The sequence below is a fragment of the Staurois parvus genome, unplaced genomic scaffold, assembly GCF_062004578.1.
Source record: "Staurois parvus isolate SC_StPar_1 unplaced genomic scaffold, SC_StPar_1.0 ptg000402l, whole genome shotgun sequence".
NCBI classification, from domain to species: Eukaryota; Metazoa; Chordata; class Amphibia; order Anura; family Ranidae; genus Staurois; species Staurois parvus.
In genome coordinates, this window is record NW_028318198.1 from 4,826,571 (window position 1) to 4,853,117 (window position 26,547).

At 41.8% G+C, this 26,547-nt stretch overlaps 1 protein-coding gene across 2 annotated transcripts in view; it reads left to right on the forward strand.

Moving 5' to 3' along the window:
* The window catches only part of RNPC3 (RNA binding region (RNP1, RRM) containing 3), a 49,756-nt gene extending 42,028 nt beyond the window's left edge, over positions 1 to 7,728 (forward strand). Inside the window, exons 13-16 of one of the 2 annotated variants that reach the window (XR_016314097.1) lie at positions 720 to 852; positions 2,027 to 2,094; positions 4,729 to 4,819; positions 7,576 to 7,728. Coding sequence is in view for 1 of the 2 variants with exons in the window: in XM_089686605.1 (XP_089542731.1) it covers positions 720 to 852; positions 2,027 to 2,086 (193 nt within the window). In the remaining variant the exon portion in view is untranslated. The remainder of the gene's footprint in view (positions 1 to 719; positions 853 to 2,026; positions 2,095 to 4,728; positions 4,820 to 7,575) is intronic. The other variant, XM_089686605.1, reaches the window with a different exon arrangement.
* Positions 7,729 to 26,547: the final 18,819 nt, after the last annotated feature.

The following is a 26,547-nucleotide window of genomic DNA, read 5'->3' on the forward strand; positions in this document are numbered from 1 at the left end:
GGTGTCAGTGTTTTGTGTTTGACCCTTGTTTTTGTGGGCTGTTTTCTGCTGTTTGCCTCATTGTTGCCCACCCCTCAATTTATTGCTTAGGGATATCCTATAAACTATGAATACAAGTCTGGTGTCCTGTACTGTGCAGTTAGGATAATTGGGTTTTTGACTTGACTGTAAATTCCATATCTTGGAGCACAATACAGGAGTCCCTTCTGTTTCTCCTTATTGCCTGCTACAAAACAGAAGTCCCATGGAGTGTATTGGGTTATATGAGGGTGCACTAGCGATGTTACAGCAACACTTTTCCAGTGTCCAATCACCTAAAGGTAGCATATAACCTATGGTCTATGAAAACTAGGCCTGTGTCCTGCACTGTACTAATCCAAGATAAAGAAATTACAGGTAGGTATTTTATTTTATTATTTCTTTAACACTTCGTTAAATCCACAGTAATTTGTTGCTGTGTCTGCTACCTACGGCGTGGTGTACACATTTCCTCTTGGCTGTCCAGCTGCTGGTTCCTTTGTGGATACAAAAGCAGACTCTCTGCAGTGAGGTCAGCAAACAGGGCCCTGCCAGTGCGGGCACATCTACAACTAGCATGAATTGCTGCTACAGTGAAGTATTTTTTTCTCAAAGTAATTCACCATTATTTTTTGTACTCCATAAACTGATGTGTTTTTTTTTTTTTGTTTTTGTTTTTCCTCTCATGTAACCTATGATAGGTTTGACATTCGTTTGATGAAAGAAGGGAGAATGAAGGGACAAGCTTTTATTGGCTTTCCCAATGAAGATGCAGCAGCAAAAGCCTTAAAACATGTCCATGGATATGTTCTTTTTGACAAGCCATTGGTCATTGTATCCTTTTGTATACTGATTTGTTATAAGTAGTAAGTGTATTAGGGGTTTCTCTAGATGTATGCCTTCATCATTGATTCAGTGGAGATGAGACCCGAAATTCCTGTTTTGTATACTTGTCTATTGAGAAAAAAACAAAACGTACATGCTTTGAAAGTACCCCTGCCTAATAGTCTGTGATATTAATTTTTGTTGTATATGGTAAAAAGAGAGGCTGGAGTGAAGGATGGGGCAGTTTTATCAAATTCAGCCTAATGCACAGTGCATGTGGTAGAATAATAATGTAGAATCTGATCTCCATTTTGAAGCTGCAGGTGTACGTATTGCTCTGGAATTTGCTTTAACGCACTGGATTCTGTCATCTGCAGAATTTACTATTTTGTGTGGATTATTTTTTAAAGGGACAGTACAACATAATTACTCCTTTTATTTACACCATATTTATTTGGTAGCCATTACAACATAAACCCCTGTTCATTGGGCCACCATAGCTCGGATAACAGCTGTCACATGTTGTCGCAATGATTGCAAAGGGGTTATGTGGTATTCTGGTGCTTACCGCTTGGTGACCAAAACCTTTATATGTACATCCATAATAATTCATTTTTGATGCTTTGTGTTTAATAAAGCCTTTATATTGCAGTGTACCACTCCAGTGACAGCCTGGGGGTTTATTGATGTTGGGAAGTCTAATTTGTAGTTCTTGGTCATGTTATTTTTGTGTTTAGCACTGAAACCGAACTTTGTCATTTTCAGCATCAAAACCTACATTTTGATATATTGCAGTTTATCTTCTGAATTTTCTTTGTTTTTCACGTAAGTTATCTATAACAAAAATGAAAGGGGCATTCAGACTTTATGGGCTCAATGCTTGATCATCTAATTACTATAAAGTTAAATCAGGGTCAAGATGATGATGATCTGAATGTGGGCTCACCTCTATTGCAGGGGCAGAGTTTTTTTTTTTCTCTGGTGTATGTGTTGTATGTGTTTTAGTGTTCAGAGGTGTTTTATCATTCCCAAGATTTTTTTTTTTTTTTAATTGTCCTGTGTTTTTTTTTTTTTTTTTTCTTTGCTTTCCATTCTTGTATTAGGTCACACATTGGCTAAAAGCGAATATGCATGTAAACACTGTTCTTTTTTTATGAATTACCGTACCTTAACTGAGCCACAGCAATTTGCACGATCAGCTCGTCCCAAGCCTAATGCTAATAAAATGCCAGTCAAAAGATAGCAGTCAAGGTAAGTTATACAAGAGATGCCATCAAGGCAAATTCTCAGGGGCTCTTTGAATGGGTCCTGTTTACTGTTGAGAGATATAATCAATTTTGAGATTTTTGTCACTTTGTTTTTCAAAGAACACTTAAAGACACATCCATTTAATAGCTGGGTAACTAGCTGTTGTACTTTTTACATTTATGTAACTTCTTCAAAAGTCCTATAATGTGTGTTATTTAAACAGACCCTGTCGCCTGACTATTCATTTCAACAACCAAGAAATCTTCTGATTAAAATTTTGTGAATATAATATATTTCCTGTATTCTATTTACCTTTTAACAACCTCCCTTGTGTATGCCTTGAGACTGCTCTTGGTTGTCGCCATCTTGGATGGGATGTGAGCATCTCCAGCAGACTTGGAGCTGACATTCAACTTACACTCTGTATTCCCCTTCACTTCTTCCCCAACAGCTACATAGAGTTATCCAGGGAGGGGCAGAGGGGCTGGGCCAGCACAGTGAGTAATTGCACACTCCCAGAATGGGAGAGGGCTGTTCTAAGGAATTGATTCTTCGTTTCATTCCTTGGTGGAATGGGAGAGGCCGGACTGAAGCCAGCAGTACTGCCAGCTTACCATAGAGCTGATCAGCGACCAGAACATTCCCAATAATCCCTATGGTATTCAAAACTGGAAACAGGTATTTTGTCACTCCTGGTTTCTGCAGAATGTAACAAGCCCTTTTTGGTTTAGAGAATGCATGTGCTCAAACCGATCTTGGTTTGATCAGATGCTCTCAGGACAGAGGAGAGATCTGCTGTCTAATAGTCCCCAGACGCCTCAGTAAAGAGGACCCCCCCCTTGTCTCATCCTGCCATACCTTGCAAAGGCAAATGCATACATAAACAGTGTTCACACCACACATGTGAGGTATTGTCCTGAACATTCTAGTGAAAACAAAAATTCTAGAAGTCCTGTGTAACTCTAAACTAGTAACCTGTAAAGGCTTTTTAAAGCGCCACTTAGAGAGATTTTTAAGCATCGTAGTTTGTCACCATTCCACAAGCATGTGCAATTTTGACATGCTGAGTATCTATTTACTCAACATAACACCATCAAACATTTGGATATTATTTTTTTTTTTTTCGTGCATTAAAATTGATGCACGGGAGGCATATCGCATAAACATATGAGAAGATTTTGGAGCATTTAAGGGACAATTCACCGTTTATATTATTCATTTGGTATTTGGATACATTGTTATTGGGCATATGTAGTTTATATATATATATATATATATATGTGTTGATATTAATTTTATGTAGCACACATTGTCACAAAGCACAATTGTATTCACATATGTATATTTATTTATTTTAGCACTTTATTATAGTACTGCACTGCATTTTTTTTTATTTAGAAAAGTCCACGGATACTCAGCTCCTTTCGCCAATACCAACATCTCTTATCCGCTTCCTCTGCATGCCAGGTCTACAGCCATCTTGTTTGGCTGTTGGGGAATGATGTAACTCCCACACATAGGGAATAATTTACTAAAACTGAAGAGTGCAAAAACTGATGCAGCTGTGCTTGGCAGTCAATGAGCTTTTAGGTTTTAGTGCCTGATCATGCCAATGCGATTTGCGAATTGAAATCAATTCTCATCTAATGAATGTGAATGTCAGTGTGCGATTTTCTGCAGCACGATTTCTAAAGTAGTTCTTGCATTACTTTTTTCTGCAGTTTTTTTGTTGCGATTTCACATACATAGAATACAATGTAAATCACACCGCAAATTGCAAGAAATCATTGAAAATCTTCACAAGTAGCAATAAAGTCTTCAAAAATTACATCTGAAATTGCACACAAATTGCATGATTTTAAATCGCAGCAGTGTGATTGGTGACTAATTGTCAAATCTTAATTGAACAAGCTGAAGTTAGAAGCTGATTGGCTACCATGCACAGTTGCCCAGATTTTATACTCTCTCCAGTTTTATAAATCAACCCCATAGTGTATATTCTAGAGAGGATTGCATTGCAGAAGAGACATAGCATGTTTCTTCTTTAGTAAACAGCCTGCCTGCTTGCAATTAATTTTTTTTATGCTTTTAGTTCCACCTTAAAGGACAGTGTTGGCTATACAGAGAAAAACAGTTACATGTTGATGACCAATTACTTTATTGTCTATTTAGCTGCTGTATAAAATATGATTTCCTCTCTGACCAAGGTTTCTTTCGCTGCCATTAAAAGCCACTTATATGCCAGCTTGTCTTTCAGCTAGAGTAAATGCTTTCTAGGCTAGTGAAATTGAAGTAAGTAAATGCCACATAGTGTTGGGGGCATGTGCCTGAAGGTATCTATTCTGGTCATAATCGCCAAGGAACTACTGCCATATCCTACCCCCTATTATAATTCACATCTTTAACATCGTTCTGTATATTGGCCATATGGTAATAGGTACATACCCTTAGGTTATTGCCAGCTTATCCTTTAGCAAATGTAATTAGCTGTGATTAGAGCAACAAAAAAAGTACAAGTTAAAAAAAAAAGTCTCCCTGGAATAAAAACTCATGCAGTGCTCGGCAGTTTGTATTATGTCTTCTGTCCAGCATAAAAACATAGCAGTGAAAACAGTTTTGCTGTTTTTCTCCTTAAAGATGACCATGAAACTGCTGTTTGGGCATTCAAAGTGTATCCTTTCCTGTTGTATCCTTTTTAATATATTCACTTCCCAGCTAGAATAAAGAAGTAAGCTATGTTATGATTTTAATTACATTTTCTGGTACATTTTATTGCTTCGTAGTGATGTTTCTATACTTGAGTCACATTCACACAATTTTCCCCTTATAAATTAGGTTATAGGTAGTATATAGAAATGTAATCAGTATTGGAAACCTCTTCTTGCACAGTTATAGCATTATATTCTGCTAGAAGTATAGTGTTACACAGAAGAGACTTTCCAAAACAATTCTTGGCAAGGCTTTGGATTTCACACCTCAAATCACCAGCAGGATTTTAAAAAGCATTGGGTTGCTGTTACCTGCGGTCTTCTTGAATTGCACAGTCCAACAGCCATCATTTCAGATTTTATTTGTAGCACTGTTTAAAGTATTATTGTATGTGAATTCAGATATATAATAACTCAGCATCTGGGTGGACAAACTTGCGTAGTGGCCACTTCTTACTTGGAGCAACACAAGTATGGTATCAGAAAACTATGTTGATTTGTTTTACCTTTTGAGCATTGAGAAAGCTGACAATATTACTATAATGGTTATATATCCACTTTAAAGAGCCTCCATGCCAAGCCTTTATTTAAAGTGGATCTCTGCCCCCACCCAGTCCAGCCTATTCAGGATATAATTGTTTAGTTTAGAGGGGATTTAAAAGATAAATCTTTATGCCATGGCGCAGCCTCACTTAGGTCTTCTTCTCATCCACCCTGCAATATGGGAGGGCCCTTGATGTTTAGGCATCAGTATCGCCCTCTCACCCCCCTTTTTACTTGCCTGGGCCCTAATTTGATCCATCTCTGTGCATATCTGCAGCTTTTCTCTCCCCTCACTTCTGTGTCTCTCTGGCTTTGCTGAGGCAATGGGAGCCATTGGCTTCTGTTGCTGTCACTCAGTCAGTGACGAGGGAGCAGAGGGCAGGGTAGAGTCCCGCTGTCTCTGTCAATAGACACAGTGTGGCTCCGGGCCAAGCCCGCACAAATGCCCACATAGCCCACTTTCTATGAGGCACTCAGTGGAAGGGAGGAGCCAGGAGCTCTGGCAGGGACCCAACAAGAGGAGATTTGGGGCTGCTCTGTGCAGTTTCATTGCACAGAGCAAGTAAGTATGAAACTATTATGAGATAATTAAAAAAAAAACAATTTACAATCACGTTACTTTTTGGGCCAGACTGAAGTTGAGCTTTAAAGGGTAAGTTCACTTTTACCTTATACTCTATTTCCCCCCCTTTTTAACCCTTCTGATCAAATTTGGAAAATGAATAGCATCCAGCAAGGTGAAGTTTTCGATGCTTACGACCAGGGCAGTTTTAATTTTATTTGCATAGTGCACCAGGTGCAGCTTTACAGGTTTGGGCTATCTCCGCTTAACTTTGCACATGCATCCCAGATGTCCTTTTTCTGGGGATGATTTAGTATATACAGTACGTGTTATTTATGAATGCACACATTGAAGGTAACCTTTGACAAAGCAGGCACTATGCTGGCCTGGGCAGCAAATACTGTTTCATAAGTTGGCAACAACTTCTGTTTTCAAATTTGATCAGTTAGGTGGGGTACAGGAGCGGGGAAATAAAATAAAAATGCACTTGCCTATAAAGTGAGAAGAAAATTATGAATATCTAATTGTGTGTCTCTTCCTATATTACAACACTTGCTATAAATCCAGTTAACTGGTTTCAGACTAACTGAATACATAGGAATGTTGTAATTCTGTTAAAAAATAAACCGTTTTAATAAAAATAATGAAAAAACAATCTCAGGTAGGATATAGATAATGGGTTTTTGCAATGTAAACAAACGGAACAGAGCACATGTACCATCCATTTTTAGATCCACAAATAGCTACAGCAACATTTTGATCCATTTAGAATACATACCTGTTTTTATCTTTTTGTCACTTTCTGGGACACTTCACATGTCCCAGAGGACTGCAGCCCATTCACAAGGCGCAGCGTGCTTCACGCACGTGCAGCAAGGCTTCACGGCCGGTTTCCACTAGTCAAGATGGTGCCAGCACCCATCAGCTGATTGAAAAATCTTCTCGGGGTGAGGACACTGCTGGATCCCTGGACAGGTAAGTGCTCTAATATTAAAAGTCATCAGCTACAGTATTTTAACTGTTGACTTTTTAACTTGTTTTGTGGGGGGACACGTGGCCGGAACACCACTTTGAGTTTACATCATGCAGACTTGGTTCTTTGATTCTTCACAGCAAATACAACACTTTATGTATTCTTGTGCAGATAATCAAGACAGAAGTTTTGCCAACAAAAAAATGATTTTACTCGGTAGGAAGGAATATATAGGGAAATGCCTTCAAGTGGGTTTCACTATACCATACACGTTTATGGCCATGTAAAACCTGTTTGAAAGACGGTAAATGTGGTGGTCAGTAAATGCTGACTAATCTCAGAAGCATCTCAAACTGATAACATCAACAAGCTCAAAGCCTATTGACACAGGCTCTTACTCAATCAGGTTGCCTCCCCAGGATTCACAAGCAGGTGGTGCTAGGGAAATCTACAACTACCACAATTCCTCTTTAGAAAACCCTCAGTTTAAGAGATTTATTTTTTTTACACTTTATAGGGAGAAATTTGTAACATTAATTTGCAGAACTTTCAGGCATCGGGTGTCAATGCTATTCATTGCTGCCGCTAAAAGACAAATCATTCTACATCAGTTGCATTATTAGTACAATATATTAACATTGATTTTACAGGCCAAACATTACCTAGGTCTTTGGATTAAACTGTCATTTGTGTTTCAGGTGATATAACATGGAAGGCAGAGCAGCTTCAGTACTGGCAGACCCAGAACACCACTAATTGTGAGAAGCAACTTATTTGTAGTTCACAATATATTTGTGGAATGTACATATTGTAATGATTTTTAGGTGAATAAATTTTTATTTTTAAAAATGGCTACAGTGGTTTTTTTAAATCTAAAACAATAGTGTCTGTTACTCAGCAAGCTCACACTCATGAAATATATTTCAGTACAAAGCATGTTTTACACTTTTTCTGGGTTTATCTCTATAAAATAATTCAAACAGTCTACATTAATGTGTACCAATAAAACTTCAGCGCAACAAATAATTCTTCAAATTCCTTTGTACACCAGTGTTGCTGACACTTACATGCGTTTCCACATACAAGATATGTCATAAAAGAGTGCCACGCATATATCTCTATAACCTCATATATGAATTAAAGCATCCAAACCATGTGATTATGCAACAATGGTGAATACATTGAATACAACTTAAAAGTCAATAATGTGTGCTTGATCTGTGCCTTTATAATTTGTTCACAAAACAGGTGCTCTTTATTGCTTATATCCACATATATTCCTATAGGTGCTCCTCCACCAGAGACATACCTATATACTCTCACCTCCTTTTATGACCTAAATTGCATAGGTCAAATGCCGCCTTTACCTTTTAACCCTGAGGAAGTCACATAATGTAACGCGCAGGGTGGGCCAATGATGTCAAGCCTGCAAAAACTGGAAGTTTACGAGCCACCTTCTTGGAAATTCCTGAACACATTGAAAATACATTATAACAAGGTATTTTTTCTGTGGCGTCCCAGTAGGACACTTTTAAATGTGAGTGTACTTTTTTTTTTGAATAATAATAATATTAATAAATAATATTTATATACTACACTATGGCAAGCATTTCTGTTTACATATGCAGAGGATTTGTGGGATAAAGAGGAGACGGTACCGTTTGCAGCAGAGTCAGGAGGAAAGTGGAGTCCTCTATGCAGTACACCTACCTGGCATTTGACCTATGCAATTTGGGTCATAAAAGGAGGTGAGAGTATATATGTATGTCTCTGGTGGAGAAGCACATAAAGGAATATATGTGGATATAAGCAATAAAGAGCACCTGTTTTGTGAATAAATTATAAAGGTACGGATCATGCACACATTATGGACTTTTTAAGTTGTATTCAGTTATTCACCGTTGTTGCATAATCACATATGAGTTATAGAGATATATGCACGGCTCTATTTTATGACATAGTTGGTCTACATTATTTCGATATGTATTATCTCTATGTAAGCGTTTCTACAGCCCCAGTAGTAGAAAATATACACAAAACCATAAGTCACCAACTTTTGTTGAAGTTAATATTTAAACATCTGGTGGCTGCTAGAAGAATGAGTCAATAAAGCTAATAACACCTGTAAAGAATCACTAGAATAGTTTTAGATCTGTTTTATTTTTGTTTAGAGGAACTCCATCTCTAAATAACCTTGAGTATCAGAAGAGGAGAGGACTCCCTGCCAGGGGAGCAAGGGATGAACAAAGTAAAAATGCTTTTCCTGGGGCATGGCCGACCAGCGGAGAAGATGGCCGCATAGAAGCACAGCTCCTTCCCATGCTGTCTCACTGGAACGATTCCCAGACACACAGGACTTCGAATCCCAACACAAACAAGTCCCTGAGACTCGGGCAACTTTGGACATGTCATGCAGGAAGCACAAAGAGAGAAGCAGACCGGGAAAATTACAGACTTTTTTCCCCAGTTGCCACGCTTCAGCAGCCAAAATGTCGCCAACGGCTCTCCCAGCTCCTTATACAGCAACTCTCCGGGAACACAGCTCAGCAAGTAAATACTCTGCCAAGCACACCTCAAAGGCTGAATCCAACCAAGGACTAAAATCACAGTCCTCTTCATATCAAGCACAGTAAAAGTGAGGCCTAAGCTACAGGGCACAGTACAGGAGGTGAGTGCACTGGATTCTTAGAGGATACCAAGGAATTACAGGACTGCATTTTGGCATTCCCCAGAACTAGTCAACCAGTCCTTGACACCACTCTAAAGGACATGTTTGTCTCCCTACATACTACTATTCACTCTGATATTATGTAACTGGCTCAGCAGTTTAAAGCAGATGTGGGTGCTGTAATGAAAAGTATCCCATATTGAAACCAAAATGGGAGAGTTTGCCTCCACCTTTAATGAATTGGTAGATTCCCATAATGAAAGATGACAAGCTGCACTGGATCAGAGCAAAAATTGCAGATTTGGAAGACAGATCCAGACGTAATAACGTAACGTAATAAGAGGGATCCCAAAATCAGTGAAGTCATCATAGCTGAAAGCTTACTTCACTAAGGTGTTGCAAGATGCCCTCCCAGAAGTGCCAACGGAGGAGCTAATGACTGCATACATAGACTTCCAAAACCCAAGCATCTCCCAAATCATCTGCCGAGAGACATGATTGCAAGAATTCACTTCTACCATACTAAACAAAAAGTATTGGCGTTCAGAAATAAAGAAATTATTTTACAAAGCTTACAAGCTATCCAACTTTTCGCTGATCTCTCAGCTTATACAATGCAACAAAGAAGGCAATTGGCTACCATTTACTAAGCCACTTCACAACCACCGTATCCCATATAGATGGGTATATCCCGCAAAATTGCTGATAACAGAAGGAGTCGACACCCATGTTGTTACAACTGTGAAAGATGGCTTGTGTCTTCTACGTACATGGAACATCCTGGATCCAAGACACTGTTCAAGAGGACTCTCCCTCATGATAAATACATCTGCACAAATTTTGTAAGTGCAGATTAGTGTTACCCTTTTCTGTTTTTGTCTTATTGCCGACCTAACATTCTGCCATATAGTACCTTTTAAAACACTTTTCCTATCACCTCAGAATTCAAGGAAGAATTTACCTTCTCTCCAATATGTCTTTTAAAATTTCATCATTTAATAGCCCATTTAAGAGGCATATGACAAGGAAGGAAGCCAGTAGGTTGCAATGTGACATTTTATGCTTACAGGAGACTCATTTTTCTTCTCTTCAGCACCGCAATTTTCCAAACATTTTTCTCTTTAATGCTGCTAAAAAGAAAAAAAGAGCCGTAGCTATTGCAATAAGAGTCTCCTTTAAGCAAATAGATGTGATTCCTGATATTTCAGGTAGATATTTGATTCTGATTTGTGAAATTAATAAGGTGGTCTATACGCTTGCCACTCTCTACCTAATGTAAAGCAAATTAGATTTTTTGACAAACTGAAAAAAAAAATTACCGTCGTACATAGAGGTCATGTGGTCCTGTGTGGCAATTTCAATGTTATCCCCAACAAAGTATTGGATTTATTCGCCTCTTCTAAGATCAATAGATTCAGAGCTACACCAGCTCAATTTATTGCAACATCAGGCATGTTTAATGTATGGAGGTGCCAGCACGCCGCAGAAAAAGATTTTACGTAGTTTTCCCACATTCATCACTCTTACTCAAGAATTGATCTGTTCTTGGTAGACAAATTTATATTACAGAACATTAGTAACTCTGCTATTCATACCATCACATGATCTGACCATTCTCCAATTTCTATTACAGTGGGAGAGATTTGCACTGAAACAAGGGCTAACAGATGGCGTAATAACACCTACATACTGTTGCATCCGCAATATAAGCTTAAAATCACCAAAACTTTAAAATAATTTTTTGCTATCAATGCCCCATTGGTAAGAAACTCTTTAACCTTGTGGAACACACACAAGGCTATTATGAGAGGCATCCTTATACAAATGAGCACAAAGATTACGAAGCAATAGTCACAGCAGGTTAACCATTTGCTTAATGTTATTCAGAAACTTATAGCTGATAACAAGCTCTCTACGTCCCAAAAACTGCGAGACCAATTATACCTTGCTAGGCAGGAATTGAGGACCCTATTAATACACCAACATAAATAAACACACAACACATAATATATATAGTGTTTATAGTGGCGTTAAATTAATAATAAAGTGAATGCCACAAAATGAATGTGAACAATCAAATAAATTTAACATCCATGATTAATGTGCACAAAAAATATGAAATAAAATGTAGTGAGCCAAAGTCCATGAAACTTATTTCTTTTCCTTTAAATTCACCACGTGCTTTTTACTGATAACCAAGTGCTTCACAAAAATCCCCCACATGTATGTACACTCACCACAGATAATTGCCTTTCACTCTCGTGGTTGACAAACAAGCTTCCTGGGATAATCTTCCCAATTATAAATGATGCTTACACATTGCATAAATATGGAACTCCACTGCCTCGAGATATACCATGTAAAACACAAACACAGAGAAACGCTCCAATGTTATAGTGTAAAAGCAAGATCCTTTAATTTAATGAATGGACATTACAAGCAAACGAGTATAAAAAAAAAGCCCAATAATTTGACCATGGATAAACCTTAAGTGATCATAGACCATAGGTGCTCTCACCACCTCCGGATTGTTGGTAACTAACGCTGTCGCGTCACTTCTAGGTTTGGACCACGTCACTTCCAGTCGCTGCACTGTCATTCCCTGATGCTTTTTGTCACTTCTGGCTGTGTGATGTAAAGCAGTGCTGTGTGCATGTGGTGATGGGGGGTGATGTAAAGGGGCAGTGCTGCGAAGGGGTGATGTAAAGGGGGGGAAGATATGAGGGGGGCAGAGAGCACTACTGTTGTGGGGGATTTGTGATGCGAGGGGGGAGGCAACACTGTGGATGGGGAGATGTAAAGGGGGGGGCAGTGTTGTGGGGGTATGTGAAGGGGCAGGGTCCAGTGTGAAGGGGCATTGCTGTGTGTGTGTTTGTGTGGGGGTGATGTGAAAAGGGCAGAGAACACTACTGTTGGGGGGGGGGGGGATTTGTGATGTGAGGGGGTAGGGCAATGCTCTTGGGAGAGATGTGGGGAAGCAATACTGTGGGGCAGGAGATGTAAAGGGGGGCAATGTTGTGGGGGGATGTGAAGGGGGCACAGTTCTGCTGGGGGTTATGTGAAGGGGCAGAGGACAGTACTGTGGTGGGGGTGATGATTTGAATGGGGGTTGAGGATTGCTGAGAATAATGGGGGGGTGTGATGTGAAGGGGGTTCAGTACACTACTGTGAAGGGGTGGGTGGAGCTGATGTGCAGGGGCCTGAGAACACTACTGTGAAGTGGGGACTGTGACATGTGGGAGGTGGGGACTGAGGACACTGAAGTATAGGGGTTGTTATATACAGTAAGAGGAATAACAAAAAAAAATGCGGTTTGGACCTCTGTTGGAGTGCCGTCTTTTAAATTATTTTTTTAATTGCCGGCAATTCTTTCTTTTACATTCAGCTGTCAGCGGGGTTTCCCACTGACAGCTGAATGTAAAAGAAAGAATTGCCGGCAATTAAAAAAATAATTTAAAAGACGGCACTCCAACAGAGGTCCAAACCGCATTTTTTTACACATGGTTGTCACTACTTAAACACCGCATGACTTGATAAAAAAACTCGTGGTAGTTTAGTAGCGTTTACTTTTTTCTGACCTCCGGAATGGATTAATTGGTTTTCAGTGCATTTCTATGGGAAACGGCATTTCAGTTTACTAATTCTTCACTGTACAAAAAGTCCCGCAGAACGAATTACATTCGTAAACTGAGTTATGCCTGTGCGGACATATACACACACACGGGCGGACTGACTATTTGGAAACTCGGGCACTGCCCAAGGGCCCGGGGTCAGTATGGGGCCCCATGAGATGCCCCTGGTACCTTTTTTCATAGGCTTTTTTGAGTTTGGGCAAGGGCACAGGGGCCCCATGATCCCCTATTGCCCGGGGGCCCCATGAGTTGTCAGTCCGCCCCTGCACACACACATATATATTGTTTTTTTCCTGTACTGAGATGTTGATGTTTGTTAGTAGGGAGGTCCGTATAGGTGGGTTGCAGCTTTTTCCCTCTTTTGGCTCATCTTGGACTCTTTTGAGGATATAGAAGTGGATGCTTGTTTGCTGGGTTTTTCATATATCAAGACATACCTAGTAACAATGGCCTCAGCGGGTTAACCCCACAAAAACCCACGTTTAGTAGAAATTGATTTTGTATGTATTGTATTGATTCTGTTACTAATTTTGGTAATTCTGTAAAGTTAAAATTGTATTTCAGTTTTCTAGTGGCAATTACATGCAACTACCTGTAAATCTCCTGAAGAAGCCAGAACTTTGGCGAAACATGTGGAGTTGGAATTGTTGCATTGTGAACTTCAAGCCATATGAGGTATCATGTTGGTTTTATATTTCAAAAGTACTAATGTGATGTAGTTTTGTTTTCTATGTTAGTATGTACTAAAATCAATACAAAGTTTTATTCCATATTAAGTGTCAAATTTGTTGAGCACCTAAAAAAAGCGATCATAGACATCCCTAAACCCATAAGACCAATCTATATGCAGATGTTGTTTGCAGCCAGAACAGCTATTCTAAGAAAGTAAAAAACTAATGTAGCTCTGAATTTGAGAGAAGTTATTAAACAGCTCAATGATATACCGTATTTTTCGCTCAATAAGACGCACTTTTTTCCCCCAAAAAAGGGGGGGGGAAATGTCAGTGCGTCTTATGGAGCGAATGTAAAGCGGCCGGTCCGGTATTTCTGCCGCCACCATGTCAGAATATCGGGCCGGCCGCTCGGCTCTTCTCTCCTGCAGGACCTTACCTGTTCCTCGCTCCATCGCTGCAGTCTTGCCGCGGCGGCTTCTGTGACAACCGGGTGCCCACTGTTCATGCGCGAGAAGCGCCGTGCTTTGTGAATGGTCCGATGTCTTCTGGGACACATGGCAGGTCCCAGAAGGCTCCGGGCCATTCAAAAAGCGCGGCTCTTCTCGCGCATGCGCAGTGGGCACCCGGCTGTCACAGAAGCCGCCGCGGGAAAAGGAGGAAGGACAACTACGCGGAAGAGCGAGCGGGTACCTGTCAAATTCAGGTACCCGTTCCCCCTCCCTCCCCAAAGGTCCGCAGTCTCTGGTCATCCCCTGTCCTGTGTCCGCAGTCTCTGGTCATCCCCTGTCCTGTGTCCGCAGTCTCTGGTCATCCCCTGTCCTGTGTCCGCAGTGTCTGGTCATCCCCTGTCCTGTGTCCGCAGTCTCTGGTCATCCCCTGTCCTGTGTCCGCAGTCTCTGGTCATCCCCTGTCCTGTGTCCGCAGTCTCTGGTCATCCCCTGTCCTGTGTCCGCAGTCTCTGGTCATCCCCTGTCCTGTGTCCGCAGTCTCTGGTCATCCCCTGTCCTGTGTCCGCAGTCTCTGGTCATCCCCTGTCCTGTGTCTGCAGTCTCTGGTCATCCCCTGTCCTGTGTCCGCAGTCTCTGGTCATCCCCTGTCCTGTGTCCGCAGTCTCTGGTCATCCCCTGTCCTGTGTCCGCAGTCTCTGGTCATCCCCTGTCCTGTGTCCGCAGTCTCTGGTCAGGTGCGTCTTATGGAGCGAAAAATACAGTATATACAGTTGTGTTCAAAATAATAGCAGTCAGACATCACTAACCTGATCAGTCACTGTTTTTGGTAGAAATGATATTTCTACATGGCAAATAATTTACTAGCAGGTGTAGTAGTAGAATCACTAATTAAAAGGGGCGTGTTCAAAATAATAGCAGTGTGGAGTTCTATTAGTGAGGTCATTGATTCTTTGAAAAACAGGTGGCAATTATTGCCCTTATTTAAGGAAGGAAGGCAGCAAATGTTGTACATGCTGGTTACAGTGCATTTCTCTATGAAATTCTGGGGAAAATGGGTCGTTCCAGACATTGTTCAGAAGCACAGCGTACCTTGATTAAAAAGTTGATTGGAGAGGGGAAAACGTATAAAGAAGTGCAGAAAATGATAGGCTGCTCAGCTAAAATGATCGCAAATACTTTAAAATGGGAACCAAAACCTGAAAGACAGCGAAAAACTACCATTCGAATGGATAGAAGAATAGCCAAAATGGCAAGGACTCAGCCAACAATCAGCTCCAGGAAGATCAAAGAAGGTCTAAAGTTACCTGTGAGTAGTGATACAATTAGAAGACACCTATGTGAAGCCAAGCTATCTGCAAGAAGCCCCCATAAAGTCCCACTGTTGAAACAAAGACGTGCTGAAGAGGTTACAATTTGCCAAAGAGCACATTGACTGGCCTAAAGAGAAATGGCGCAACATTTTGTGGACTGATGAAAGTAAGATTGTTCTTTTTGGGTCTAGTGGCCAGAGACAGTCTGTCAGATGACCCCCCAAACACTGAATACAAGCCACAGTACACACTGAAGACAGTGAAGCATGGTTGTGCAAGCATCATGATATGGGGATGTTTCTCATACTACGGTGTTGGGCCTATTTATCGCATACCAGGGATCATGGATCAGTTTGAATACATCAGAATACTTGAAGAGGTCATACTGCCTTATGCTGAAGAGGAAATGCCCTTGAAATGGGTGTTCCAACAAGACAACGACCCCAATCACACCCGTAAACGTGCAACATCTTGGTTCCAGACCAACAAGATTGATGTTATGGAGTGGCCAGCCCAATCCCCTGATCTTAATCCAATAGAAAACTTGTAGGGTGACATCAAAAATGCAGTTTCTGAGGCAAAACCAAGAAATGGAGAAGAACTGTGGAATGTAGTCCAATCATCCTGGGCTGGAATACCTGTTCACAGGTGCCAGCAGTTGGTTGACTCCATGCAACACAGATGTACAGCAATTCTCAGAAACAGTGCTTATACAACTAAATATTCATTTATTCAAAGGAAAGCAAAATCTTCAAACATTTTTCAGTTTATATAGTGAATGTTTGAGTTTGTAAAGAATAATACAAACACTGCTATTTTTCTTCATGTTTTGATTTTGGAATAGAATGTGTAGTGTTCCCAATGCATTTGTGTGTATGGAAATAAAAGCTATTAGAAGGATTTTGAGCTTTATTCACTTTTTTCAACACACTGCTATTATTTTGAACACAACTGTACATATGAGCAAATAATGGCATATAGAGATGGTAGAATTTCTCAGTTTGAATCCCAGTGGCAACCCTGGCACACCTTTAGCAACATTTGTTGAGTTATTGTCTCTGATATAAATACTGTTATAACAAATTTAACTGTTCTAATCTAGGTAGGTATCATTCAGTATTATTCAATAGGATACATACAAACTACTGAGTACCATTTTTGAGTTGCTGCAATGAAATTTCAAGAAATTGATTAGCCTGTTGCATCGGGTTTTCACTTTGATTTTTGGGGTGTCTTTGTATTCAGTTCTCTGCAGGTTGAATTCAGTTCTCTGTAGGTTGATAAGCAGGAGAAAAGGGGGGACTAGCTCTGTAACAGTCACTTTGTGAAGGGCTATGGATTATTTTTGAGTATATTTGCAGCAAGACCCCCCCCCCCCCCATTTCAGACATTTGTGCCATTTACTCTTGCAGCACACACCTTCCTGGAGATACACAATCCTCAATGTGGTGTTCATTCAAAACGCTGCCATACAGAGATGGAGAAGGGGCACAATAAAAATATTTTAGGAATATGTGTCAGGGGAGTTGCTGCTCCGCCCAAACAGTGCTCTCTGAAACATTCAGAAGTTTAGAAATCCTTCTGTAACCAATGTCATCAGTATGTTTTGCAACACTAAGGTTGTGATCGGTTTTTCACTACTTCAGAAAGTGACTGTCACAGAGCTAGCCCCCCCCAGCGTCCCTCACTCCCCTGCCACCAGGAGTCTGCCCCCTGCTGAGGCTGCCCCTCTGGCCGAGCACCAGCATGTCTGCCTCCCCACTGTGCCTGCATGTGGATTCTCCACTCCTGTTGCCCCCTCTCTGTCTCCACGGGCATGGCTTAATCCCACTTCTCCCACGTTCCCTGTCCACCAGAGGCAAAGGCCACACTCCCTGTGCGGAGCTGGCGCTTAGGGGGAGGGGCCTGTTGCCATGGTAACGCCAAGTCTCGGCTTACCACAGCAACAAGAACGCGTCCGACTCTGCATAGCATGCCGGAATGGGCACTCTGTCTGCTCGGTTGCTACCCCCTGCCTGTTTTCTGTGCAAGGTCTGTGCTGTGGCCAGACCCCCCCCCCCCATCCTTATTCACTGACCGAACTGCAAGCCCAGGAGATCCCAACTCACGGCTGCTACTGATCTCCCAGCCCTCTCCACCTCAGGCTCTCCACTGCTAGCTGGTGAGTGGATTAATCCCATTGTGCCCTGACCTCTGCCCTGTGCTGGACTTAACCCTCTGCCCAGATCCGCATCCTGTGTACTGGATTAATCCTGTTGTGCCCAGGCCTCTGCCCTGTGCTGGACAACCCTGTTCAGCCCAAAACGCTTGCCCGCAGACTCTAACCCCCGCGGTGCCTTCTCTGCTCTGTCCTATTGGCCCAGTAGATTATCGGCCCCCTGTTGTCCTATATTGCCATCCTGAGAACCCTACTGTATTGCTGTGTCTTGTGGTGTTCTGTGGACTAGCTGTCCTATTGTCTGCACCCTGATAAACTTCCCAATAAATGCCCACACATCGTGTTCTGTGTGATCTGCTTCCGTGTTTTCTCTCTCTGCGCTCCTAGTTCATCATAAAACTGGTTAGTAGCGGCGGGACAAGAGAGCTCAGGATGGCGGATGAGAGTCTGCATATGATAGACACAGAGGCTCTGGAATATCGACCCTAGATGGTGCGCAGCTTACAAGAAAAGGCCAGAACATTGGCCCTCAATGACAGTGGACTTAATAAAGATGAAAGGGTTCTTCCAGGACTTTGAAATATCAATGCGAACTACTGGAGGTCCTACCCACAGACTGGACTTGCCATGTCGTAGGGCTGCTTGACCGAGGGGCTGCTGAGGCCTACTGAACGACGGACCCCCTCAAGAAGCGGAGCTATGAGTAGATATAAAGGGCTGTAGTGGACTATTTACGCTGTATCATCAGTCATATCGGGCCCAGTTCCTTATTAGCCCCGCCTCCCAGAGACCTTCAAGATGTTTGCACACAAATTGTCCTTAGCATGTCGCTGGTGGCTGGAAGGAGAGAAGGCAGCCTTCCTGTGCTCAGATCATCCAGGCCATCCTGAAGGAGCAGTTCCCTTTTCAAGTGCCCCCCGAAGCTCCGACAGTAGGTGTGTGAACACAAACCTGCCACCCTCAAAGAAGCTGCAGTCTTAGCAATGAGCACTCCTAACTAACCCACATTGGAAGATGCCCTATACGCCTCCCCAACACCAGATGGGCCCCCAAACAGTGCCAGCCCCATGGCCCTTGCTCCAACCTCATCCAGCCACTTCGTAGTGGGCCTCCAGACTTGCCTTAGATGGGCATTGTTTGGGCTATGGGCAGATTGGTCACTATCAGATCAGCTGCCCCACCAAGAAACACTCTTAGGCCTTGCTTGCCCAAGCCAGTACAGTTTGATCTGTGCCAGGTTCCCAAGGACCTACCTCCATTCCCTCCAGACTGGAGTCCCACTCCCGCTGACAAGGACATCCCTCCAGGAGTCTTTGGCCTACAGCCTGTGGGAGCCACTACCCCAAGTCTCTAAGGAAAGCACCATCAAGAGGTCACTGTGGATGGACAAAAGGTGGTTGGATTCTGAGATTCAAGGGCCTTCCTCACTATTGTGGACCCCGATAGGTGCCCCCTGACGCTCTCCAGTCTGGCCCTGGGATAATGATCCAACTAGCAGGAGGCACCAAACACTTCATCCCTCTTGCTACTGTCAATCTGGACTGTGGCTTGGGGCCTAACTGCTGCAATGTGGGATTAATGGGAGGACTGCCTGCGGATGTACTTCTTGGCAATGATGTGGGTGACCTTTATTGTTGGAGCCGTCATGCGGCGTCAAGCTCACTGGAAAGCCGCTGAGTGGAAAGACGCACCCCAGCCTGTTGATGGAACTCCACTACCCATGGTGAGTGACTCATCCTCAACTGCCGGCAATACTGGGGTGACATGGGATCAGTACAAATTTCAAGGGGACTTAGCCACCGACCAAGCTTCTGTGCCTGGGCAGGGCTGACCAGTCTTGGAACCGGCAAAAGGATGGTGCAAGAAAATGAGATGCTGTACCGAGTTGTAGAGAATGTTGCTGGGGAGGGTGGGCCAGACCATTGATAAGCAGCTGATAGTGCCCCAACAATTTCGGACCCAAATGCTGCACCTTCCCTACGACATTCCAATGGCTGGGCATCAGGGAAAGTGACAGACTGAAAAGAGGTTGGCCCAGGTCTTCTACTGGACTGGGGTGTCCCAATCCAGTAGCTTGCTACTGTCGCACCTGTGATACCTGTCAGCAACATGGGAGAACTGGTGGCCTTCGGGCACCTCCATAGCTGCAGCAAAAAGAAGATAGGTGGAGACTAAACTAAAATAATAGAAAAAAAAAAACTTTATGCGCTGCTATAAGTATAGATAGGACTACTGAAAAAAGCTGCAAACACCTAGACACCACTAGCACAAGGAAACAAAAATACAATGGTGTTGTGCTAATATCAATAGTACTAAGGACACACTAATTCGAAGAGTGGGGAGACCTAATTAGGTGCAATATGAACTGTGGCAAAGACAACGTGAGTAATATCAGCAAGTAAACATAAATAATAAAAATGTAAAGGCCTGAACCCAGACCAAACTAAGTGCAATATGCATTGTGATGAAAACGTGCACAATAATCAACAAGTAAACGTAAATGATGTATTCAACTAACACGTTTTAAATAAAAATGGCACGAAAAGCGCCATGTAAAGAAACCTGTGACAATCAAAAAGCAAATAAATATATGTGCAAAACTAATCATACAAGGTGCATGAAACTAAAAATGCACCTTGTAATCAGGATTGATGCCAGTGAAAAACGCACAGTGGAAATAAATGTGCGTCAATAAGCACAAAAAATAATAATTAAAGCAACGTGACAAATTAACAAATAATGAGTGACCATCAAAATAAACATATAAGTGATCATCAAATCAGCATAAAGTCCATGTAAATAGACCGCCAACTCCAAACGAACAAAGCAACTGGGTGAAATGAATGATAAATTCTCAGCACCGGCTAAAATGCCTCCACGCCAAGACCCCAAGGGACCATACAGCTTTCAGGCCTCATACTCCCAGGGCCCTTAATAGATATCCAAGATGATGGAATCGCACCGATCACAGCAATATGTCCTTCCTCACTGTATTACCAAAATGATTTCAGTAGTGTTGAAACTGGTAATCCTGTTCACAGGAACATCAGCCAGTTCAGACGCACCCCAGAGGAGAAAGAGCACTCCCATAGTGTAGTAATTTTAAAGCAAAAACTTTAATGGAGAAATGCCAAATGAACACATATCACATCAGCTGAGATCAGGCCTCAAACACGTATTGATATGGGTTTGACTCCCAGGGTGTACCAAAATGGCGGCGACCATCACCACGCTCCGCTAACAGATCTTTTTTGTGCTTATTGATGCACGTTTATTTTCACTGTGCGTTTTTCACTGGTATCAATCCTAATTATAAGGTGCATTTTTAGTTTCATGCACCTTGTATGATTAGTTTTGCACATATATTTCTTTGCTATTTGATTGTCACAGGTTTCTTTGCACGGCGCTTTTTGTGCCATTTTTCTTTAGGACGTGTTAGTCCTATTATGTTGAATACATCATTTATGTTCACTTATTGAATATTGTGCACGTTTTCATCACAATCCATATTGCACTTAGTTTGATCTGGTTTCAGGCCTTTACATTGTTATGTATTATTTATGACACGTTTTATAGTTTTATGCATTTATACCTTTTATGCAGCTTATGATTAGTGTTGCACATATTTTTTGCCGTTTTTTCTTTGCATGGTTTTTGTGCACTTTCATTTAGGACGTGTTAGTCCTATTATGTTGACTACATTATTTATGTTTATTTGATAACTATTGTTCATGTTGTGTTTCATCACAATTTATATTGCACTTAGTTTGGCCTGGGTTAAGGCCTTTACATTTTTATGTATTATTTATGTTCACTTGCTGATATTACTTACGTTGTCTTTGCCACACTTCATATTGCACCTCATTAGGTCTCCCTACTCTTCGAATTATTGTGTCCTTAGTACTAATGATATAAGCGCAACACCATTTTATTTTTGTTTTGGGCACCTCTTCAGCCCTTACCTATTAATGAGGAGCTATTTTAATGAGTAGCTATTGACATTTTGGGACCCTTAGCTCGCCCCAGCAAATATGGAAAGTGGTACATCCTGACCATCATAAACTATGCTACTTATTTTTCCTAAGCAGTAGCCCTGTCCAGCATCATAGTACCCAAAGTTGCAGAAGGCATGGTTACCATTTTCACGGGAGTGAGCTTCCCTGCTGAAATCCTATCATATCAAGGGACTCATGTTGGACCTTGTTCAGTTCCTCTGGCAAACCTGTGGAGTGCGGGCTATAAGGACCACCCCCTATCACCCCCCGCTAAATGGACTGTGTGAACACATCAACGGGACACTGAAGGCCATGCTACGGGCCTTTATGGACTTGGAGCCAGACTGGGAATGATACCTGTCCCACCTCCTCTTTGCCTACCAGGAGGTACCCCAGGAATCTATCGTATTTTCTCCCTTTGAACTGCTGTTGAAATTTGTTCCCCATTTCAGCACAACTGCAAAGCCACTGACGAACCTCACCAGGAATGCCATGCCCCAGATGGTAACTTGGACCCTGGCCTGTCAGACCACTTTTGACCTGCTACAAGAGGCCTTTTCCCATGATCTCATCCTGGAAGCATCCAACTACCAGCGAAAAAGGGGGGGGGGAGAAACCTCCTGTGCTGCCAGATGGCTAAAAACCCCACCTAGTGCTGCGAACACCTGACTATATTCCAAATAGCAAAAACAGATAAATGAAATGTGAATTGGAGTTGTGCTACTCAATGCATAAATAAACAATAAACATATAAATGAAAGGAAGTGTCAAGTGGAACTATACCCCAGTTATAATAATTGCTTATAGAAGTAACAGGTGTGAACACAACGATAAGCGTAACAAACGGGTAAAAACGTGGCCCAAAAAATGGTTAATATACACAAAAATAAAGTGTGAACAGCCAAGTGAATAAGTGGTCTAAAGATATAGCCAGCACAAGCCATGAAAAATCTGTGGTCATAGCAAACGAACAATCCTCCTCCAGCTAGTGTGCACGCTCACCTTCCTCTGATGTTTCATGGCTTGTGCTGAAGAATTACTGTTTTGATGTTTTCTGGGACTATTTATTCATTGTGTCATGCTTTGCTTATAATATTTATATATAGCTTTATATATATCTTTAGACCACTTATTCATTTGGTTCCACATTCACAGCCTTGTGTAGGTCTACAATCTTGTCCCTGACATCCTTGGACAGCTCTTTGGTCTTTGCCATGGTGTAGAGTTTGGAATCTGATTGTTTGATTGCTCCTGTGGACAGGTGTCTTTTATACAGGTAACAAAATGAGATTAGCAGGACTCCCTTTAAGAGACTGCTTCTAATCTCAGCTTGTTACCTGTATGAAAGACACCTGGTAGCCAGAAATCATGTTGAATGATAGGGGATCAAATACTTATTTCCCTCATGAACATGCAAATCAGTGCATAATTTGTTAGACATGCATTTCTTTTGAATTTTTTGTTGCTATTCTGTCTCTTTGTTACAATACACCTACCATTCAATTTTTAGACTGATCATTTCTTTGTTCGTAGGCAAACATTCAAAATCAGCAAGGGATCAAATACTTATTTTCTTCACTGTACATCTAATGGTATAAAGGGAAACACTTCTTGTAGAGTAGTATTACAAACAAAACTTGAATAACTTGGATACTACAACCAAGGGTCCCAATGACAGGTGGTTATCAGAACCAGAATTACCACAGAAATTCTGATGAAGGCCAGCATTCTGATGTGGTAAACACTGGTAACAGCTATGGCACAATCCAAAATCCTTCTCTCATAACATGTTTTGACAGAATCTCCACCTTAATTGTGAGACAGAATGGGGTCAAAGGAGCAATGCAGGCCGTAAAGTGACAATAAACAATATTCTTATTCTCCAAAAATAATCCATACAAATCCACTACTTTAAAGTGGTTTTAAACCCTTACATATACACAGTGAAGTGATTAGAGTCAGGTGAAACACACAGATTAAGCAGATCATTGTACATAAGTTGTAGCTGTTTATCTGTAGACCTCTCGCCTCTACATCAGTTCAAAGTATGCAGATCAAAGGCTATTTTTCAGCAGTAGAAGACAAGGGGCAGGGATCTGACATCACTCACAGTGCAGAGCTAGAGCCCAGAGCTTTAGTAAAACCTAAGGGGAGGGCATGACCCCCACCACACACACTGCAATAGGGGAAACATACACAGTTGAAGCTGTGTGCTGGAGGCAGGGGCATCACCCAGAATGCTGTTGTGTCGGTATAGAGCCTTATCAGTGACTCAAGCAGATAGCACTGGGAAGAGAGATTAGAGAGAACTGACAGCTGGTGATTTGAGGCTAGTACACACTATAGAAGCATATGCTTTGTTAGTTTTTCATGTTAGAATTTTACAACCACTTTAAGGGCCCTGTAATTAACTTTTCCTGAAAATGGAAAAGACCGATTTCCTAATTTTTATGGACCACATACTGTCAGAAATAGTACCAGCTGATTGGCAAAGGGCCAACATAGTACCAATATTCAAAAAAGGGCAGATAATTATTCCTGGAAACTACAGACCAATCAGTCTAACATTGATAGTATGTAAACTATTGGAGGGTATGATAAGGGTCTCTATCTAAGAATCTGCTGATGAAAACAGTATAATTTGTAGTAATCAGTACGGATTTATGAAAAGGTTGTTCTTTCCAAACTAGTCTGTTAACTTTCGATGAGGAAATAAGCTGCCATTTAGATAAATGGAGGCCAGTGGATGTGGAGTATCTGGATTTTGCAAAAGCATTCGATACAGTCCCCCATATATGCTTAATTTACAAACTGAGGTCTCTAGGCACGGACCATAGGGTTTGTTCATGGATAGAAAACTGGTTACAAGGGCATGTCCAACAGATGGCGATAAACAGCGAGTGGTCTGAAGTGGTAAGTGGGGTACCCCAAGGCTCAGTCTTGGGATCAATTCTGTTTAATTCATAAATGATAAATATGTTTGCTGAGGATACAAAGTTAAGTAGGGCAATAAAGTCACACCAAAATATATAAACCTTACAAGAAGACCTCAAAGTGATAAAGCGGTGGGCAAATACATGGCAAATGAGGTTTAAAGTTGAAAAATGTAAACTAATGCACTTAGGGGCTAAAAACCTTAAAGAAAGTTACTTGCTAGGGGGAGAACCTCTGGGGGAAGCCAGGATGGAAAAGGATTTGGGGGTTCTAGTAGATGACAGACTCAGCAATGGCATGCAGTGCCCAGCTGCAGCAAGCAGAGCTAGCAGAATATTAGCATGCATAAAAAAAGGGAATTTACTCAAGAGATAAAACTATAATGCTGACACTTTATAAAACTCTGGTTTGGCCACATATTGAGTATTCCATCCAAATCTGTTCACTGTTGCTCAGGAAGAATGTGCTGAAACTGGAGAGAGTCCAGTGAAGGGCAACTAAGTTAATAAGGGGACTGGAGAACCTCAGTCATGAGGAACGACTACATGCATTTAACTTCTCTTTGCCAGGGAAAATATGGATATACAAATATCTCAATGGTGATTCTAGCACAGGGAGTAAACTATTCACTCTCGGGGAGAGTAAGAAGATACGTACGCCACTCAATGAAATTGGAGAAGCAGTTTAAGCTTAAACTGTGTAAGAGGTTTTTCACTGTCAGGGCGGTAAGGATGTGGAACTCACTTCCACAATCGGTGGTGTCATCGGGAAGTATTGATAGTTTTTTAAAAAAAACTCTTGGACAGGCATCTTAGCGAACACAGTATATAGGCATATGGGAAATGATTTTTTTTTTTTTTACATGGACACACCCACACAGGTTGAAATGGACGGACTAGTGTCTTTATTCAACCTTACCAACTATGTAATGTTTCTTACTGTGTTTTTCTGCTTCCTCGTAACATCCTCTGCGAGGAACTTCTCCTTTTCCCCCCTCACTCAGAGCCTATTCACACATGTGAGGTGCGGATTGAAGCTCAGGTTTCACAGCTAATTGACGCTGTAGTTCAGCAGTTCACGTAAGGTTTACATCAGGTTCAGGACAGGATTAGGTCAGGATTTTATCCTGTTCACACAGAAATGGTTCCCATAGAAGTCAATAGCCTGTAATCTGCACCTGAACCTGATGGCACTGCTCAGAAATCGTACATGACCCGCACTGCCAATGCACCAGGAATATGTGAACAGGCACCGTAGGAAGCAATGTTATTTCACATGTCATGTGAACTGAATGTGGTTCAACTGCATCCAATCTGTATATATGTGAACCGGCACTCAAGGAGCAGTGCATGCAGCTTGCTGTCTTGTGCATTGCTGTATGCACACTTCAAATCACATAGTCCCTAGTCCAGCAATGGGCAAACTACGGCCCGCGGGACCTTTTAATCCGGCCCGCGGAGCGTGGCAAACATTGCCTGTCAGAATGTGTGTAGGCGGGGCAGCGTGAGGAATGTGAGGGAAGCTAGGCTCCTCTCACAGTCCGCCCTGAAGACCGGAACGGCGCGGGAACACGGCGAGAGGAACGCGCGGAGCAAAGGTAAGTGAATTGACACAGGGGGGACTTGGCTTACTACTTGGGGGGGAATAGTACTGTGGGGGAGGAAATACTATATGAGGGATGAATTAATATGAGGGATGAATTAATATGGGGAATGAATTACTATAGGGGGGATGAATTACTATATGGGGGATGAAATACTATGGGGGATGAATTACTATATGGGGGATTAATTACTATGCTTACTATGGGGGAATATTACCATACTTACTATGGATGACACATACACATC